General features: G+C 47.1%; 1 protein-coding gene across 1 annotated transcript in view; it reads right to left on the bottom strand.

Moving 5' to 3' along the window:
* Positions 1-19913, bottom strand: part of ksr2 (kinase suppressor of ras 2) — a 411064-nt gene that overhangs the window by 109816 nt on the left and 281335 nt on the right. The window contains exons 12-13 of the mRNA XM_041203055.1: positions 14596-14637; positions 14131-14197 (exon numbers count right to left, since the gene is read on the bottom strand). Coding sequence (XP_041058989.1) covers positions 14131-14197; positions 14596-14637 — 109 coding nt within the window. The remainder of the gene's footprint in view (positions 1-14130; positions 14198-14595; positions 14638-19913) is intronic.

The following is a 19913-nucleotide window of genomic DNA, read 5'->3' as shown; positions in this document are numbered from 1 at the left end:
ATCCCCTGAAAGAACCATTAAGGGAAAGTAACATATCCTGCAAATTTTGTAGATTGAGTGAAGGGGCTCTTAAGAAAATGGTTAACTGCAGTGGTTAAATTGGGTCAGAATTCCAGTTCTTACCTTTTGGGTACCCTACAGTATTGCTGCTTATTGTGTGGCCTGTCCCACTCACTAGCATGGCCTGGTGTTAGATTTAGTACTAGCCACATAACTGACTTTCTCAGCTCTCACAACTGGCAACAATAGGTTTAGGTTGAGGAAATCAGCAGACAGGCAAACACAACAGTTGTGTGACTCAGCATAAAATACAGCTGAGTCTCGTAGTTGACTATGCTGTTTGTCTGTCTCCTGTCTCAGTGCTCCAATCTAACCATCGGCATTTCACTCAACTAGGTAATCTCCAGGATAGTTCCGGAGTCTCCTCGAATTAACGATTCATTTCCGGGACACAGCTTCCAGCTACCTTGGAGAGGACATGAGAGAAAATGTTTCTCCCCTGTTTCCTTTGAGCACTTAAGTTATAACGCAATTAGAGATGGGTGAAAAAGGCTAATTACTGACAGTAAAGAATCACTTACTTGAGTAAGGGAAAGTCTGTTTATTTTCCAGCTGACACGTGGAGACGTTATGTCCCGTGGATTTTTTAAATAAATTACACAGAATTTTACAGCACAGAAATGGGCCAAGTCATCCAACAGGTCTTTGCCATTGTTTATGCTCTATACAATAGCTCCTTCTACCCCTCTTCATATAATTCTATCAACATATCCTTCTATTTCTTCCTTGCTCATGTACTTACCTAGATTCTGCTTAAAAATGCATATGGGGAGAATTTTCCCATGCAGGCAGGCCATGCGGGAATGGGTGCAGGCGGGCATGGACCTGATTGCTGCCTGCGATCAGGTCCGCGCTGCCATTTTATGCGGGCAGGCCAATTAAGGCCTGCCCAGCGTACTTCATGGCTCCCATGGATAGCGGGAATGGGTGGGTGTCGGTGGGCGTGCACAGACCGCCAGGTCCAATGGTGACCCGATGGCCTGTTGAAATGTAGACCTGGCAGCCTTCGCAAGGCTGCTCACAATGGCTGGGAGAAGAGCACATCAGAGGGGCAATGTGCCTGACACAAGACCAGAGGGAAGACCATTGGGGCAGGCCAGGCCGGAGGGTAGGCCATCGGAACAGGCCAGGCCGGAGGGTAGGCCATTGGGGCAGGCCAGGCCGGAGGGTAGGCCATCGGAACAGGCCAGGCCGGAGGGTAGGCCATTGGGGCAGGCCAGGCTGGAGGGTAGGCTGTTGGGGCAGGCCATGCTGGAGGGTAGGCCACTGGGGGAAGCCAGGCCGGAGGGTAGGCCATCAGAGCAGGCCAGGCTGGAGGGTAGGCTGTTGGGGCAGGCCAAGCATGAGGGTAGGCCACTGGGGAAAGCCAGGCCGGAGGATAGGCTGTTGGGGCAGACCAGGCCGGAGGGTAGGCCACTGGGGCAGGCCATGCTGGAGGGTAGGCCAGCGGGGCAGCGTGCCCTTTGGTTTTCTAATGAGTGCCTAGCTGTGCTCCTGGAAGAGGTGGCAGCGCAACAGGCGGTCCTTCTTCCGAGGGACGGGAAGCTTCCCCACCTGAGCAAACGTGCGTGGGAGGTGGTGGCCGAAAGCATTAGCTCCCATGATGTGGTGCGGCAAACATGGGTCCAGTGCCACAAAAGATTCAACAATCCCCTGTGCTCAGGAAGGGTGGGTACCGTGTTGCCTCAAGTCACTTAATGCAGCCATCACCCCTTCGCCCCAACGCAACCCCCCCCCAACCCCCGCCAACTCTGAGTACAGTAATGGCATTGAATCCCTCATGACATGTACCCTCACGGCCCATGTCAGTTCACCCTGAAAGGGTTGAGCTAGGATGTGTTCTGCATTCGCAGCATGTGTGACACTGACACCCAGAGTACAGAATGGGGTGCAAAGTCAAGGGTCTGCACCTAGGCAGAGTGCTGGAACTGGGAAGCATGTCAATGTCAGGGTACTAATATGCTGGGAGGGGAGCTTCCAGTTGGTGGGGCACCAATCCATCTGCTGGTCTTTGCGCTCCACGTGCTTGTGCCTCCTTGCTTAGCAAATCAACACCTTGTGGGGCCATATGTGAAGGAGGCAGCATTTGGGCAATGCCGGGGGGTGGGGGTCAACCCTGGCTTGTTTGGGTGAGTGTGCGGCAGCTGCGGGGTGACGAAGAACTGGAGCCCTGCAGTGTCCCACTCTGGCTGGGTTGGCAGGGATACAATGGGAATTCAAGTGCAGGCTGGACCAATCAATGCTCTTCTCTCCTTTTCAGGAAAAGACTGCGCACAACGCGTCGGAACAAATGTGGACTGGTAGAGGCCTGGCCCAGTTGGCCATCGAGCAGCAGGCCATGGATCTGGTGAGGCGCCATGCCCCCAGGTCCACCGGTGGCGGTGAGGAGGGGACGCCACGGGGAGGTTTGTTTGGCGAGTACTCAGGTTACCATGTGTGTCACAGAAGCCATGACACTGCTGAATGCTCAGTGATTGAAGTTAGCAACATGGGTTGACCACTGATTAAGATGAGCACATAATGATCTGGGGGAGCAGTATGCAAGTTGACATTGTCTCCACTGTAACTAATCAAATGTCCTGTTTCTTCCTTTCAGCATCACTGGAGTGGGGCCTGGAGGAGGAGACAGAGGGCCCACCTCTCACACCTGAAGCCCCAGAGCAAATCCACTCACCAGCGTCACTCCATCTCAATCAGGTAGGCACCAGCACACTTCAGTGGGAATTAGATATTCGGCTAGTGTCCTGGGGCACGGTGGTGAGGGCACTTTACACTCGCTTGAGTTGTGGGCAGAGACAGAGAATGCCCATGGCACCGGCAGTCGGAGGACTGCTGGGGACCGGGTACATGCTCAGTCGGTGGCCGATGATGTCCGTGTGGCAGCAAATGCTGGAAGTGCAGCAGGGTATGCGAGAGGATTTGGCGGAGATACATGAGGCTATGCATGGCATGGTGTCCGTACTTGAGGAGTCCATGCGGAGCATCATCAATGCAATGAGCCTCACGGCTGAGTGCCATGCTTCCTCCATGGAGAGAGTGGCGACTCTCATGGAGAGGCTCCTCCAGGAGACCAATCAGGGCCTCCTGGGGTTGTGCTTGGACCTGCAAGCCCTCACAGTGGCATTAGCCTCAGGAGATGGTCTGGGCACCAAGATTCCCAGCTCAGTGCCCATCCATCTATGGTGAGCAGGGAGGTCCAAAGCGGCCGCATGTCGGCGCAGCAGCTGCCTGTTGTCGCTGTGGGCTCCTCTCAGGGAACCCCGGATGAGGGCAGCAGCTCCTCCGCCCCTCTGCCAGTGAGCATGGCATCCGACGAGGCTGCGGGGACTGGGGAGAAGCCAGCTGTGGGATTGGTGCCTCCCTCCCAGGCGGGGCCATCAAATGCTCCATGGGCCAGAGGACATCTGCCAAGGTCATTGAGGCCAACAGGATATCACAGAGAGCAGGCTGTCTCAGATGCCAGTGCCAGTGAGGGGACAGCACCTAGACGTAGCAGCCGTAAGCGTAAATTTAAGGCACCTTAGGCACACCACGGGTTTCTCACTGATGCTTTTATGTTTGCCCATGGTCATTTCTGGAAGACTTGGTGTGATGTCCAACACCGTTTTTTTTTGCTTTATGAAATTACATTTGTTCACTCAATAAATGTTGACATGTTGCCATGCCTCAGGGTGATTCCTTTTGTCTGCAAATGGACAGGAAGCCATGATGTTATGAGTGAGTTGTTTAGTAAGACCATAAGACCATAAGACATAGGAGCAGAAATTAGACTATTCGGCCCATCGAGTCTGCTCCGCCATTCAATCATGGCTGATAAGTTTCTCAAGCCCATTCTCCCGCCTTCTCCCCGTAACCTTTGATCCCCTTACCAATCAAGAACCTATCTATCTCGGTCTTAAATACACTCAATGACCTGGCCTCCACAGCCTTCTGTGGCAATGAGTTCCATAGATTCACCACTCTCTGGCTAAAGAAGTTTCTCCTCATCTCTGTTCTAAATGGTCTTCCCTTTACTCTGAAGCTGTGCCCTCGGGTCCTAGACTCTCCTACTAATGGAAACATCTTCCCCACGTCCACTCTATCCAGGCCTTTCAGTATTCTGTAAGTTTCAATCAGATCCCGCCTCATCCTTTTAAACTCCATCGAGTACAGACCCAGAGTCCTCAAACGTTCCTCATATGTTAAGCCTTTCATTCCTGGGATTGTTCTCGTGAACCTCCTCTGGACCCTCTCCAGGGCCGGAACATCCTTCCTGAGATACGGGGCCCAAAATTGCTCACAATATTTTAAATGTGGTCTGACCAGAGCCTTATAAAGCTTCAGCAGCACATCCCTGCTTTTATATTCTAGTCCTCCCGAAATAAATGCCAACATTGCATTTGCTTTCCTAACTACCGATTCAACCTGCAAGTTAACCTTAAGAGAATCTTGGACTAGGACTCCCAAGTCCCTTTGCACTCCAGATTTCTGAATTCTCTCCCCATTTAGAAAATAGTCCATGCCTCTATTCTTCCTACCAAAGTGCATGACCTCACACTTCCCCACGTTGTATTCCATCTGCCACTTCTTTGCCCATTCTCCTAACTTGTCCAAATCCTTCTGCAGCCTCCCCGCCTCCTCAATACTACCTGTCCCTCCACCTATCTTTGTATCATCTGCAAACTTAGCCAGGATGCCCTCAGTTCCTTCATCTAGATCATTAATGTGAAAAGTTGTGGTCCCAACACTGGCCCCTGCGGAACTCCACTAGTCACCAGCCGCCATCCTGAGAAGGACCCCTTATCCCCACTCTCTGCCTCCTGCCAGACAGCCAATCTTCTATCCATGCTTATACCTTGCCTCTAACACCATGGGCTCTTATCTTACTGAGCAGTCTCCTGTGCAGCATCTTGTCAAAGGCCTTCTAGAAGTCCAAGTAGATAACATCCATTGGCTCTCCTTTGTCTAACCTACTCGTTACCTCCTCAAAGAATTCTAACAGATTTGTCAGGCATGACGTCCCCTTAATGAAACCATGCTGACTTTGCCCAATTTTACCATACACTTCCAAGTATTCTGAAATCTCATCCTTATTAATGGACTCTAAAATCTTACCAACAACCGAGGTCAGGCTAAGCGGCCTGTAATTTCATGTCTTTTGCCTCACTCCCTTCTTAAACAGGGGGGTTACATTAGCGATTTTCCAGTCCTCTGGGACCCTCGACATTCAGCTTTATTGACAAGGGCCTTATGTTAATGTTAAGGTTAGCATCCAAGCTGATTTAGCATTCAGGTATTGAGTGTGGAGCCTGCAGCCCTGGCATGTGTTGAAGGTCCATCTGTAGTGGGCTTGCTAAAGGTTCTTTGGATTAAAGCTTCCTGGATTTCCCTGCCTCCCTGGAGTATGCCTGGGTCAGCGTCTACCCCCTCAGTGTTCTCCTGTGCGTGCTCATCCTTGGACTCACTGCTAGACTCATTGTGTGCATCTGGAGCAACTGCGTCTATGTCTTCCTTGTCCACTGCATCCCCTCTTTCCAGTGCCAGATTGTGGACAGCGCAGCATGCAACCACTATTAGTGACACATGACCTGGGGTGTATTGGAGTGCGCCCCCTGAACGGTCCAGGCATCGGAAGTGCATCTTGAGAAGACCGATGGTTCTCTCCACCACAGCCCTTGTGGAGGCATGGCTCCTATTGTACCACTGCTCAGCTTCTGTTCTTGGATGGCGGAGAGGCGTCATGAGTCACCTTTTGAGGGGATAGCCCTTGTCAGGGTATAGAATGTCTGAGTATGTAAGCGTCGTGGGAGTTGCCTGGGTACCTTGCACAGACTTGTAGAATCAGCATCCTGTGATCACACACTATCTGCACGTTCATGGAGTGGAATCCATTCCTGTTGACGAAGGCACCAGGCTCACCTGCTGGTGTCTTGATGGCCATATGTGTACAGTCTATTGCACCCTGGATTCAGGGGATGTCAGCAATGGCTGCAAAGCCTCTGGCTCACTCTGTCTGGCTGGCCCCGTCCCAGCAGTAGTGGATGAAAGTCAATGCACACCTGAATAGAACGTCTGTCACCTGCTTAACACAAGTGTGGACAGTTGATTGGGAGACTCCACTGTGATCACCCACCAACCCCTGGAAAGAGCTGGAGGCATAGAAGTTGAGGGCAGCTGTGACCTTTAGAGCCACTGGCATGGGGTGCCCACCCACACAGTTTGCGGAGATCTCAGGGTGTATCATCTGACAGATAATGTTGACTGTTTCCCTTGAGAAACGGATCCTCTTCAGCACTGGACCTCAGACGTATTGAGGTAGCTGCTTCGCCGCCTGTAAACCCTGGCAGCAGGATAGTGGCTTCCTCTGCAGCCGTTTCCGACTTGCACTTCCTGTTGGCCCAGCGCTCCTTGTGCCTGCACCTCTCCTCCCAAAGGTGGCTTCCCTGGAGGCTGAATGTGGACTCTTGGCCTCCTCCCCCTTCTGGCCCTCCCTTCCTTCTCAGAGGAGGTGCCTCCAGTGGGGAGCACAGCTCCCATTCCCAGGCTAAGGGAAGGCTTCCTGAAAGATGCAGGCCCCACAAATGATCTTCACTGTAGAGTCCTGACCAAGGCTTTTACTGCTGTTCAAGCAGCTGGTATGATTTTTGAAGTATTCCTGCTCACACAGGCAAGTATAAGTAACTTCCACACTTAAAAACTTGAAAGATCACAGTCGTGACCCCACTCACACCTCTTATCGTGCCCATGGATGAGGTTTATACAAATGTCTCCTACCCACCTGGCTGTTGCACCCGTGTGACGTCCTGAAGATCGCACAGGCTGCGAAAAATTGATTTCAATTGCTGCCTCAAGGGCCTTAACTAGGCCACTAACTGATGTGCATCTGAACTTATAGCACCCGCCTTCCCAAATATCACGATGACACGCGGTGACGTCGGGACAAACACCCAACTTCACCACGCGTCATTTTATACATTGGCATGCGGGGCCGTCCCTACATGTAAACGGGGAAATTCTGCCTCATGTTAATCGCCTCAACAACTCCATGGGGTACTGGGTTTCGCATTTTCTGAGTAGTTTCTTCTGAATTCCTTATTGGATATAATAAGGAATTGTTTGTTATCCCTTTAGACTCTTCCCAAGTGGAAAAATCTTCTCTATGTCTACCCATCAAACCCCTTCATGATTTAAAAGACCTCTATCAGGTCACCTCTCAATCTTCTCTTTTAGAGAAAAGAAGGCCAGCCTGTTCAGTCTTCCCTGATAGGTATAATCTCTCAGTTCTGATATCATCCTTACAAAGTTGTTTTGCATCTCTCCCAGTGTGGCTATATTGGACAAATTCTCAGGTCAATTATAGGCTTGCTTTGCTTTTCATATTTTTTATTCCTGAGTTACCTGTTGGGGAAGTTTCTCAAAATATTGGGAATGACTGGCTCTTGTTTAAATTTTTTTTAAAAGAATGTCATAGAAATTTCTGTGTGCAAGTGTCACACCCAAGTGTGATGGATGTGTATCAAAACATGTAGAATTATATAGAATCTGCAGCACATTAGCAACCAATTCAACACAACAGGTTTAAGCCGCATCCCCATTTTCCCTCCCTGATACTATATCCCTTGAATCCCTTCTCCCATGTATGCATCAAGGCAGCCCTTAAATGAGTTAATTCTGTCTGCTTCTATCACTACAAATTTGAAATTCTCATTCATGAGTAGCTTATTTTTATGGCCCCAAGTTCTGGACCATTTTTCCCTTGTCAAACCCCTTCCTGATTTTAAAATCATCTATTAAATCTCTTAATCTTCACTTTTCCAGTGAAAAAGCACCAGCCTGTGCCATCCTCAGAGTAAGGGATAGGCTATTTATGGCTGAGATTAGGAGAAATTTCTTCAATCAGAGGGCGGTGAATCTTTGGAACTCTCTGCCCCATGGAGCTGTGGAGGCTCAATCATTGAGTATCTTCAAGACAGGGATCAATAGATTTCTACATATTAACAACATCAAGGACTATGGGGATAGTGCAGGAAAATGGTGTTGAAGTTGAAGATTGGCCATGATCTCACTGAATGGCAGAGTGGGCACAAAGGGCTGAACAGTTTACTCCTGTTCCTACTTTTCATGTTCTGGTTCTTCCTGATAATTGCGTTTGCTCAATTATTGAAAATCTCTTCTGTAATCTTTTTGTGCGCACCATTATCCTTTTACACCAGAACTGGGCACAGCATTCCAAGTTTGGTTAAACCAAATTTCTATTTAAACTTAACATTACCACCCCGCTTTTGTATTTCGAAATGAGCTCCAGTACTCTGCTTGCACCGTTTGCATTGCTACATTTAGCTATTTATGCATCTCTATTCTCAGAAGACTGGCTCCCTGTCCAACCGGGGTGCCAGATGATGGTAAGAATGCAGTGCACAGAGGTGAGTTTCGGATTGTGCAACCATTCTAGTGTAGTCTCTTCATTGAGGGGAGCCTCAAAACTGGATCCCCATTGATCATTGAAAGACGATGGCACCATAATGTAGATCTCCACTGTCTCACATGCCTGGCATGTACAGTGACAGTGTGATGACTTTAACTAATAACATGTACTTTGCTCCCTTAGATTCACCAGTACGTGCTCATTTGCAGGATCCTGAAGAGCCATTCCTGACGTCAGAGGACCGCCTAGCTTCAGATGCACCTGCACCACACCCACTCTCTGAACCAGGCACCAGCGCAGATATCAGCAGTTCAGCAGCCGTTAGATCATCGGCTACATTGCCGGTGCACATTGCTGAGGGCACCTCGTACTTGCTTGAGGTGCAGGTGAGGCAGAGAGTGCCCAGGGCACCAGCAGTCAGAGGATTGCTGGAGACCAGGGCAATGCTGTGTCAAAGGCAGATGATGAGCCTCTGGTATCATCCATTAGGCGGGGATGCTGGAGGTCCAGCCGGATGCGCAAGAGGATCTGGCCGATATCCATAAGGGTCTGCAAGCCATGGTCTCTGTTGTGGCGGAGTCCATGCAGAGCATAAGCACTGCCTTGACCCTCATGGCCGTGTGCACAACCTCCTCCATTGAGAGAGTGGCGACTCTCATGGGGACACAGCTCCAATAACAGAATCAGGGGTTCCTGGGGTTGCGCTCGGACTTGCAAGCCCTCACACAGGCAATGACCTCAGGTGGTCAATATCCGTGTGGGAGATGGATGAGGCACCTAGTATCCCAGCTAGGCGCCCGTCCATCAATAGCAAGCAGGGAGATCCAGAGAGACCTCACATTGGCACATGATCTGCTTGTTGTCTCTGTGGGCTTCTCTCAGGGTGCTCTGGATGATTGCAGAAGCACCTCCGCCTCTCTGCCAGTAACAGTGGATCTGATGAGGCTGGGATGACTGGGGAGTTGCCAGCCATGGCACTGGCCACTCCCTCCCATGCGGGGCCAGCACAGGCTCCACTGGCCAGAGGACAACCACCAAGGTCATCAAGGCCAACATGACAGCAGAGTCAGCAGGCTGCCTCCAATGTCACTGCCAGCAAAGTGGGAGGGGACACTAAGACATAGCACTCGCAAACATAAGTTTAAGGCACCATGAACACAAGACGGGCTGTTCACAGTCGATTTTCTGTTAAGTTACGTTTGGTTTATATATCTACTGGTGTGGACATCAACACCAGTAACGGTCATGTCAGTATGATTTCAATGTGACAATAACATTAAATTTTATTTTGTTGTAATGGCCTGAGTATGCTTCACCTTTTACTTTTTGGTGCAGTGAATGCCAGTATATAATCCTAAACCGTATTATACAGGCACTGACTGGACTTTAGGTTCAGATGACAGGGGCATTTCTGACATCCAGGATGGAGGCGGCAGCCCTGGCATGAGATTGAAGCGGATCTTTGGTAATCTAGCTGAAGGAGCGTTGGATCAAGGCACCCCTGGTTTCCCTGCCTCCCCGGAGGTAACCGAGGTCTGCCTCCAGGCCCTCAGCGTCCTCCTCATCGTGCTCCTCTTCTGACTCACTACTGGATTCTCCTCTGTGGCTTGTGGAGCTGCATCAAGACCCTCTTCCTCTAGTGGGTCCCCCCTTGCCAATGCCTGATTGTGGAAAGTGCAGCATGCAACCACTATCAGTGACATCCGCTCTGGGGGGGTATTGGAGTGCACCCCCTGAACAGTCCAGGCATCAGAAGTGAATCTTCAGAAGACCTATGATCCTCTCTATCATCATCCTTGTGGAGGCTTGACTCCTGTTATGCCACTGCTCTGCCTCTGTTCTTGGGTGGCGGAGAGATGTCATAAGCCACTTTTTCAACAGAAAGCCCTTGTCACCCAGCAGCCATCCATCCAGTCGAGCTGGAGCACTGAAGAGCCTTGGCACCTTATGAGTGCCTCAGGATATAAGCGTCATGGGAGCTGCCAAGGTACCTTGCACAGACTTGCGGAATCTGCATCCTGTGATCACACACTATCTGCATTTTCATGGAGTGGAACCCCTTCCTGTTGACGAAGGCACCCGGCTGACCCGCTGGCGCCTTGATGGCCACATGTGTGCAGTCTATTGCACCCTGGATGTGGGGAAACCCAGCAATCACTGCAAACCCTCTGGCTCGCTCAGCCTGGCTGGCCTCGTCTGTACAGATGTGAATAAAGTCACTACCCACCTGAACAGAGCTTCTGTCACCAGTTTGACGTAACTGCGGACAGCTGATTGGGACACTCCACACAGATCCCCCACTGACCCCCGAAAAGAGCCGGATGTATAGAAGTTGAGGATCACTGTGATCTTCAGAGCCATTGGTATGAGGTGTCTACCCACACAGTTGGAGGTTATCCCAGCCCCAATCATCTGACAAATGGAGGTCATAGTCTCCTTGGAAAGGTGGAGCCTCCTTTGGCATTGCACCTCAGACATGTTGAGGTAGCTGCAAATCCTGTAAATCCTGGCAGCAGGATAGTGGCGTATTCTGTGGCCCTTTCAGCCTTGCACTCCCTGCTGGCCCTGCGCCCCTTATACCTGCGCTTCTCTTCTCACAGGTCGCTCCTCTGGAAGCTGCATAGGGATACCTCATCACTCAGCCAGCATCAGTCTCTGGCATGCAGAACTCACACCTAACATTCAGATACTCCACCTCACCCTCACACACATTCAGATGATGCCAACCTAACACCCAGCTCCCGCTTCTGCAAACCTCCAGTTATTCAGCTGTGATAAGCATATTACCTGAACGCAGTGCAACAAATCACTGACATTCTGCTCTCTCAAATGTTCTGTTGTTGAGAACATTAACAATGGCAGTGCTGGAGGTGTTTCAAAAGTAGGGTTGAATTTTTCTGACAGTGCTGTTCAAGTTGTAATGTTAAAAAAAGCCCAACGGAAATGTGCATTTAAATGTGGATGTTTAGAAATAACCTAACATATTAATAGCAAATAGGTGAGAGGGCATCACATGATGAAAACTAATACGTTAAAAAATTATTTTCTTTACTGCAACCCTTGGTTCATGCCTTATACTCCTCTCAATACCCAGATCAACCTCATCCTTCTATCTGATATGATCAGCAAGCTGCTGATCATGTGATTATGGACCTCTTGCTTCCCATTCCACTTTCCTTACACCAATCTTCCACTTTCCCATTTCCTGCTTCTACACGCCCAGGAACTGTCACCTGCTCAGCCACAGCACAACCAGGTGGAGTTGAGAAAGGAACAGAAGAGAAGTTATGCAACGACCCTGATCAGACACCTCATCAGACACTGGTATTCACCAGCTCCAATATTGGCATTGTATGTACCTTAGAGGAATGTAGAGTTGGGAACTGCACGTGGTGAGTCCATGGGCTGGGTTGCAGGGGGTGCCAGACAGAAAGGATAGTTTGTGTGTCAGTTCTTTGGAGAGTGAGGTCGCAGACAAGTTCTGCTACTGGGGACTGAGATGAAGACCTTGATGGGACAGCATGCAGTGAAACGCTGAGGAGCATGTACTCCGAGATGGGTGAATTGACATTCCTGCCAGACAGCCTCCTACCACTGTTAAGGAACATGCAGGAGTCCAGCTCCAACTTGGCAGAGGAAACTGGTTTGCCCTCTCTGAAGCCTCTGGTTTATCTTATGCCCTGCTGCTGACCCAGAGGCACTTCAGCTGCAGCCCCACCCACTGTTGCAGCCTTTGTGTAGACAGGTCGCCAAATCATCTGGCTTCCCTCAGACTCCCTGTCAAATGCAGGAATTCTCAATAGCGTCTTCAAGAATACTCCACAGTACTTCCAGAGATTTTGCAAGAGTAAAGGTTACTCTAACTTACCATACTAGCAAGTTGGGTCCTTGGCCCTTTCAATAAGGGACCCTCTTGCAGCTGAATGCATGTTCTTTGGTGGTTAACAAGGGAATATATTGACAGGGCTTGTGTGGCCCAAGTTTTTAAATAGAGCACCCAATTAGTTCGTAGGGCTGAGTGACGACATGACAGCACTAATTCAGAGGCTTCCGGCACACACAGGGTACATTCAGGCAAACACTATTCAAAGCCTGGGAGGCGCTGTGCAAAGCAACACCATAACAGGTGGAGGTGCAGCACGCCTCACCCAGAGGCCATCCAGCTTCTTTAGTACCGTCTCCAGCACTGCCACGAATCGGAATTGCACATCCTTCGTCATTTGGAGATGTTTTTAAAGTTGTGTTGAATTTTTCTGGGAGGCACTGTCTAAGGAGCCTTGGTGAATTCCTGCAGTGCACCTTGTAGATGGTACACACTGCTGCTACTGTGCGGTGGAGAGAGTGAATGTTTGTGGACGTGGTGCCAATCAAACAGGCTGATTTGTCCTGGACGGTGTCAAGCTTCTTGAGGGTTGTGGGAGTTGTACTCATCCAGGCAAGTGGGGAGTATTCCATCACACTCCTGACTTGTGCCTTGTAGATGGCAGAGAGGCTTTGGGGAGTCAGGAGGTGAGTTACTCGTCATACTTCTCCTAGCCTCTGACCTGCTCTTGTAGCCACAGTATTTATATGGCTAGTCCTGTTCAGTTTCTGGTCAATGGTAACCCCCAGGATGTTGATGGTGGGGATTCAGTGATGGTAATGCCATTGAACACTAAGAGGCAATGGTTGGATTCTCTCTTGTTGGAGATGGTCATTGCCTGACACTTGTGTGGTGCATATGTTACTTGCCATTTGTCAGCCCAAGCCTGGATATTATCCAAGTCTTGCGGCATTTGGACATGGGCTGCTTCATTACCTGAGGAGTCGCAAATGGTGCTGAACATTGTGCAATCATCAGCGAACATCCCCACTTCTGACTTTCTGATCGAAGGAAGGTTATTGATGAAGCAGCTGAAGATGGCTGGGCCGAGGGCACCACCTTGAGGACTCTTGCAGTGATGTGCTGGAGCTGGGATGATGACCTCCAACAACCACAGCCATCTTCCTTTGTGCTAGGTATAACTCCAACCAGCAGAGTGTTTTCCCCCTGATTCCCATTGACTCCAGTTTTGCTAGGGCTCCTTGATGCCACAAGTAAGTGAGAGAGTATCCCGTGATGAAAACTAACATGTTAAAAAGTTATTTTCCTTTCTGCAGTCCTTGGTCTCATTAATTTTGTATATTAGCATGCCACTGATGCTATTAAGACAATATGTCAGTGAGTGTACACATGAAATGACTAGGCAGCAGGCTTTGTAACATCTATATGGCTTGGGGCTGTTTTGTTAAGGTATTTGGTGTACTCTCCTCTCTGGAGAGCAGACAGCTCTTAGATGCCGTGTTCTATGCCCAGTGCCAATAGGGTTCCATAATCACATAGGAAGATGTGAGAGACAAACCAAAACAAGCCTCTTTCCAAATTCACAGCTACATTTGAAAACACCAGCTTGCACTAGCAGCCTTGGCTATAGTGGCAAAGTAGCACTGAAAACTCGCTGTGTGAGAAATTATCTGTGTGAGAGCACCTTCCTCACACTGTACTACAATAATTCAGCATGGCAAAACGTCACCATACCACTCTACATTTTATAGGTCATTTAGTATTCCTGCAGACTGTATAAATGCTTAATATTACAAAGTTTACTGAAACATTATTCAAATTAGCCAGTATCAAAATCTCTTACATGGGGTCAGAGTTGACTGGATGGAGAATAACTTGTGGAGTTCGGCTTTGTACCTCAGGTGTGACGTCTAGGAACAAGGCATTAGGTTAGACGAGAGGAGAAATTACGAGCAACAATTTTAAAAAAGCAATCATAAATTCTACATCAAATAAAGAACACCAAACCTCTGAAGGACCTCAAAGCAAGCACATGGCACATATTAAAAGGAGATACCTTAATCTTGGGGAAATCAAATAGAAACTATGAATTTATTCATGCGTCCTAGTCAAATATTTATCAAAGGACCTTGCCAGTTACGGCTATGACAGACACACGGTTTAATTCATTAAGGCATTCCAAATGTCAATAATTAAGGGGGGAAAAATGTGCCTTAAGAATATGACTTCAGTTCTATAACACCCATCAAAAGGTGCAAACTCTGTTTGCACCATAGAAAGGAATAATGGTCAACTAAAGATTACTTACCTGGAAAAATGAACTGTTGCTTGTACTTGAAATAATGAGAAGCTTGCAACAGAGAAAAGGCAGAACTGTAAGCAAAGTAATCAAGACCAAGTAAAACATAGGCACAAAGGCATTCTCTTATCTTTATGATAAACATTACATTTGTCAACGTTATTGTTATTAAGGCTATGTTACAAGTAACACTTTATATCAGACTAGCAATATTATAAGCTAAAACAATTGATAACAGGGCACCAAAACCTCAGATCAAATTATGTCTGTTCTATAGATTTTGCAGAGTTTTGTGTGTCTTGGTTCTACAAAAGGGGTTGAAATGCCTTTTCCCTCCTTGTGAACAACCTGCTAAAAAAATTATGGGGCACCTTTCAGACATGTGATAGCTCTGGATGCAAATTTGTTAGCAGGGTTGACAAAGCAACTACCAAACACAGCGCACAAGTAATAATTTTTTAAAAAACATTTCTTAAGCAACTAACAAGCTCCTTAAGACACTCCTTGAACCTATCTCTTTGACCAAACATTTGGCCATCTGCCCTAATATCTCCTTATGTGGCTTGGCATCACATTTTGTTTTATAATGCTCCTGTGAATCATCTTGGGTTTTTTTTATTACAGTAAAAGGGCTATATAAATACAAGTGATAATTGTTGTTGATGATTTTCCAGCTGCATTGGGCAGGCATGTACTGGAAATGTGCCTCTACAATGACATCAGCACCTGCTGACCCCATACTAATTAGATGGCCTAATATTAGAGTTAGTGTTAAAGAGCACTGGAAGGTGTAACCTCCAGGATTGTTGGCCTACAGGTTTCTGGTGTCCACGTATATGGAATAATGCCCATAATCATCTCCTCAATCAGAACACATGGAGCTTCCTGATGTTACCGGAGAGGAATTTCTTGCATAGAATGTAAAACAGTGCATGTAAAGGAATTCAATGTCAAAGCTCTAACAAGTGTTGACACCAGCACAGAGCATTTTGTAGTGTTCAGGTGAGATGGCTTGTGTATATATTGTGATACACATGGCTTTGCTGTTGTTTAGAACAAGCTGGACAAAGCAGAGGATCTTTTGTATATTATTAACCAGTCTTTCTTCTTTAAACATGCGGACAGCCCTACATTCCCAATATTTTCTGTTATCGCTTTCCTGACGTGTTTTTCTTAGTGTTATGTCATGAAAGTAGTTGTGTGGCTGTTTATTCTCCCACATTTCAGCCATGATAGGTTGGTGATATTTTAGGCCTTAATGAATTTGAGGTTCATCAGTTCTTCAAACTAATGGCACCTCTTTTCTTAGGTTTATGGACCTGCCTGGTTTTCCTTTGCAAGCTACGCCCAGGCAATCAGCTCATGTGCAATAAGGATCTGCTCTCGTATTCCTCTGTCTGGGAATAGCAATGAATACAACTGATGTGAGAGAAGATGGTAGACTGCAAGGTGCATTAGTGCTTTTGGCATAAAGGCTGTAGAAAATGGAAGATGAAAATGTCTTTAAAGTACCAGCTGTTGTAATTTTTCCAACTGAATCATGTGAATTATGGTTTGAGGAGGATAGAGAATGGATTTAATAAAGAAACACTCATTGTACCGTCCGTGACTCATCTGCAGTCTTGTGGTCTCTGTTGGGGCCCAAAGTTCAATTCCATGATCCTATTCCCTACATTACTGACACTGTCAACCCAACCCTTGACCTCCATGTCAATTTTCCTCCTGATTCAATCCTATTTCCTCCCTGAAACTCGATGCTGACCCTATTCCTCAACTCCCAGTAAACAATATCAAAGCCATGAGAAACATCTTTAGTGGAGCTCTTTCCGCTAATGAAATGAAATGGAAGTGGGAGTAAAAACAACTAAATTTTTAAAAAGTGGAAATAAAAATATAATCTGCTAATCTGTCAGCATCTAGTAATTTTTTAAAAAGTGGTTAATGTTTGGGAGGTAGACCTTTAATCATGAAATGTATCCTGCCAGCCTAACACAGAACAACAGCGGAAGTGCAAAAGGCTTATGACTCTGGGTATTCTGCTCTCCTAGCTGAAGGAGGTTATAGAAGAAACCATTTCACATGAGATGGGAAAGGAAAATAGCATACTTTTGCCCCATCTCCCTTAATACTTTTGACTAGCAAAAATCTATCAATCTAAGTGCTAACAACTGATTTAGAATCAATTGTCATTTGCGGAAGAGAATGCCAAAGATCCACCACCCTCTTGAGTGAAGATGTGTTCCCTAATTTCACTCATGAAATGTCTGGTTCTAGCTTTTAGACCATGTCCCCTAGTCTTTGACACCTTAACTTCCCAATTAGTCCCGCTCCCCTGCTTTTTCCCCATTGCCCTGTAAATTTTTTCACTTCAAGTATTTGGCAAATTCCTTTCTGTAAGTTATAGTTGCATTTCTTTCACCGCCCTTTCAGACACTGTATTCCAGATCACAACAACTTTCTGCATTAGTAACAAATTTCTCATGTTGCCTCTAGTTCTTTTGCCTATCACCTTCTATCTGTGTCCTCTGGCTACTGAGCCATCTATCACAGGAAACAGTTTAAAGGTCCAGTCTCTGAGTGTGGGTTAGTGAATGGGTGAGTGAGTGAATGGGTAGGAGGTGTAAGATGGGTGGATGGGTGAGTGGTTAGGTGGGTGAGTGGATAGTCAGGTCAGCGTTATTTGGGCGGTCTGTGGGTAGTCAAGAACAGTCAGGTTAGGGGGAGTGGGTAGTAGGGAGTAGTCAGATCGGATTGGGGGTGTAATCGGGTAGTTGTGGAGTAGTCAGGTTGGGCGGGGGGTGGAGGCAGAGTAGTCGAGTTGGAACAGGCCGGTAGTCGGATTGGGTCGGGGTGGTTAATTGGGTTGCGGAGTAGTTGGGGTAGTCAGGTAGTGATGGGGGTTGTCGGGTGGTCGGGGTGGGGGTGTCAGTTGTGGAATTACCCTGATGTTCTAACATTTCCTGGGTAACTATTAAGCTAAGTACTGTAGAGCTGTCCCAAGTCTCGGACTCTGAAACAGGGTTGGAGACATTCGTAGAGGGTCCCGGGGAGTAGGGGAATTGCCCAGGACATCTACAGGGTCCTGACACGCATCTTCCATTGTACGTCTGGTCTCCGATGACCTGGAGACCAGAAAATTTGGGCCATTAAGCTCAGAAATGCTGCAACAATAAAAATTCTGTATACTCACTTGTGGAGCACTGCAGGATTATATCAGCCGAAAAAGACATAAGACACAGCACAAATTCACTGCTTTCAATAAAACAGATTGTACTTAGAATAGAACCCACAATGTAGCGGTAAGATGGCTTTTCAGAACTTCTCAACCCATATCACAATCAGCTGTAACTAATGGCTTTGTTAATGAGAAGATTTTGGAATTCTTGTGATCACCCACGATTGTCGAGCAAGTGCAACAACACCGCCCATATCTGATCAAGAGACTTAAACCTGGAGTTAAAAGCAAAATACTGCACACGCTGGAAATCTGAAACAAAAACAGAAAATGCTGGTAAAATTCAGCTGGTCTGGCAGCATCTGGAGGTAGTCAGATCGGATTGGGCATGTAATCGGGTGGTTGTGGAGTATTCGGGTTGGGTTGCGGGGGGGTAGACGGGTTAGATCAGGCAGGTAGTTGGATTGGGTCAGGGTGGGTAATCGTGTTGTGGGGTAGTTGGAGAGGTTTGGGGTAGTCAGTTGGGTGGTCAGGTATAGGGGGGGCATGGCGATTGAGTGGCCAGTTGTGGAATTACCCAGTTGTGAGACCTGGTTTTAATCTAACATTTACAGGTAACTATTAACCCAAGCACTAAAGAGCTTTATGGACTCGAAACGTTAACTCTGTTTCCCTCACCACAGGTGCTGCCAGACCTGCTGAGTTTTACCAGCATTTTCTGTTTAAGCCTGGAGTTTTTGCTTTGAGTGCATTTGGCAATTCAGGCGCAAAGTGCACTCCAAATCATGCTTGTTTTGAGAAGTTTTTTTTTGGGTCGTGTTTCCGCACGAATTCATTTGCAAATCGCCGAACATAAAATCTTCCATGCATCAGCACAGCTGTGCAGTGTTTTAGAAGGTTCATTTTATAAGTATTTCTTTGTTTTGCATTGCAAAATATTCCTTGAAATATCTGAGTTAAATCTGATGCAGTTTTATTAATGCAGCTGAAAATGGAATTATCATAAAAAGCATTTTTAATCAAAGTCCACGACCAGTGACTGACCCGATTTTGAATAAATGAAAGTGACACTAAAAAGCTACACAGAACCATCTACTTTACATTGCTGTGCAGTCAGTTTCTTAGTAAATTAGAAAATATAACCTTGGAAGCTTTCAGAAGATATCTATTAGATCCCCATTTTGAGCGACCTAAAAAAGTTTAATTTTAAGAACCTCCTTGAAGGCCTGCAAACAGGCACAATTAGAGGAAGCTCGCCATAGTCCTTAAGTTAGTCTGTGGGTGTGGTCAGTTTGGTAGACGGGACTGGCTTCAAGAACAATTTTTTAAGGGAATGCAAATGATCACAGAAGCCCAATTTGCGCTTAAAATTAATGCAACTTTTTTTTGCTCTGGTTCTGCTGACTTTGGCTGAAATGTGTTGAAACCTAACTTAGTGAAAACTCCTGGTCATCACGTTATTAGATTGAAAAGGTGGGTGGGGGGAAATGCATCCCATTCTCATCACGTCAATTTCCAAGGAGAACTGATGCGTTGCCACTACAGTGGCTCAGCTACACACGCCACAAACATGCTCTGACATGCAGATAAATCCTACTGTAGATCTTATGAAGTCATCTTCCCAACCCTGAATGTCACTTGCCAGAAAAGCATATTGAGAGTTCAGGTGGAGAGGTCAGCAGTCCTTCACAGTTTTCCATTCATTAAATTCCCAGTGCAAAACTCCATGCCAGGAGCATAAATTCATAAAATCTGCCTGAATATGCACTCAACTAGAGCAACATACAACAACAAAATAGGATAGAAAATGTCATCAACAAATTTTGATTCCTTTTGTTAATTTTCTTTCCTCGGCATTCTTCAGATCACTGTGTTTCTCGCTTTCACTAAGTTCTACTATTTTCAAAGTGATGTCATACTATTAATGAGGCTACACTAAATAGAGCACTAAGGGTATATTGCACTCCTTTGTTCCTTCTCCTGGCTCTCACTGTGTAAGGGCATACGTGAGACAATGAAATGTTTTCCAGCTGGACTGTCACTGAGTTTTCCGACTGTCATAATGAACAGAGTTTGTAACATACCATGCTATCACATAGCGCTCACATAAACAACCCTCAACATTTTGTACCTTCAGATTGAAGCATACTTC

The sequence above is a fragment of the Carcharodon carcharias genome, chromosome 13 (assembly GCF_017639515.1).
Source record: "Carcharodon carcharias isolate sCarCar2 chromosome 13, sCarCar2.pri, whole genome shotgun sequence".
Lineage (NCBI taxonomy): Eukaryota > Metazoa > Chordata > Chondrichthyes > Lamniformes > Lamnidae > Carcharodon > Carcharodon carcharias.
This window is presented reverse-complemented; position numbering and strand designations above follow the sequence as displayed.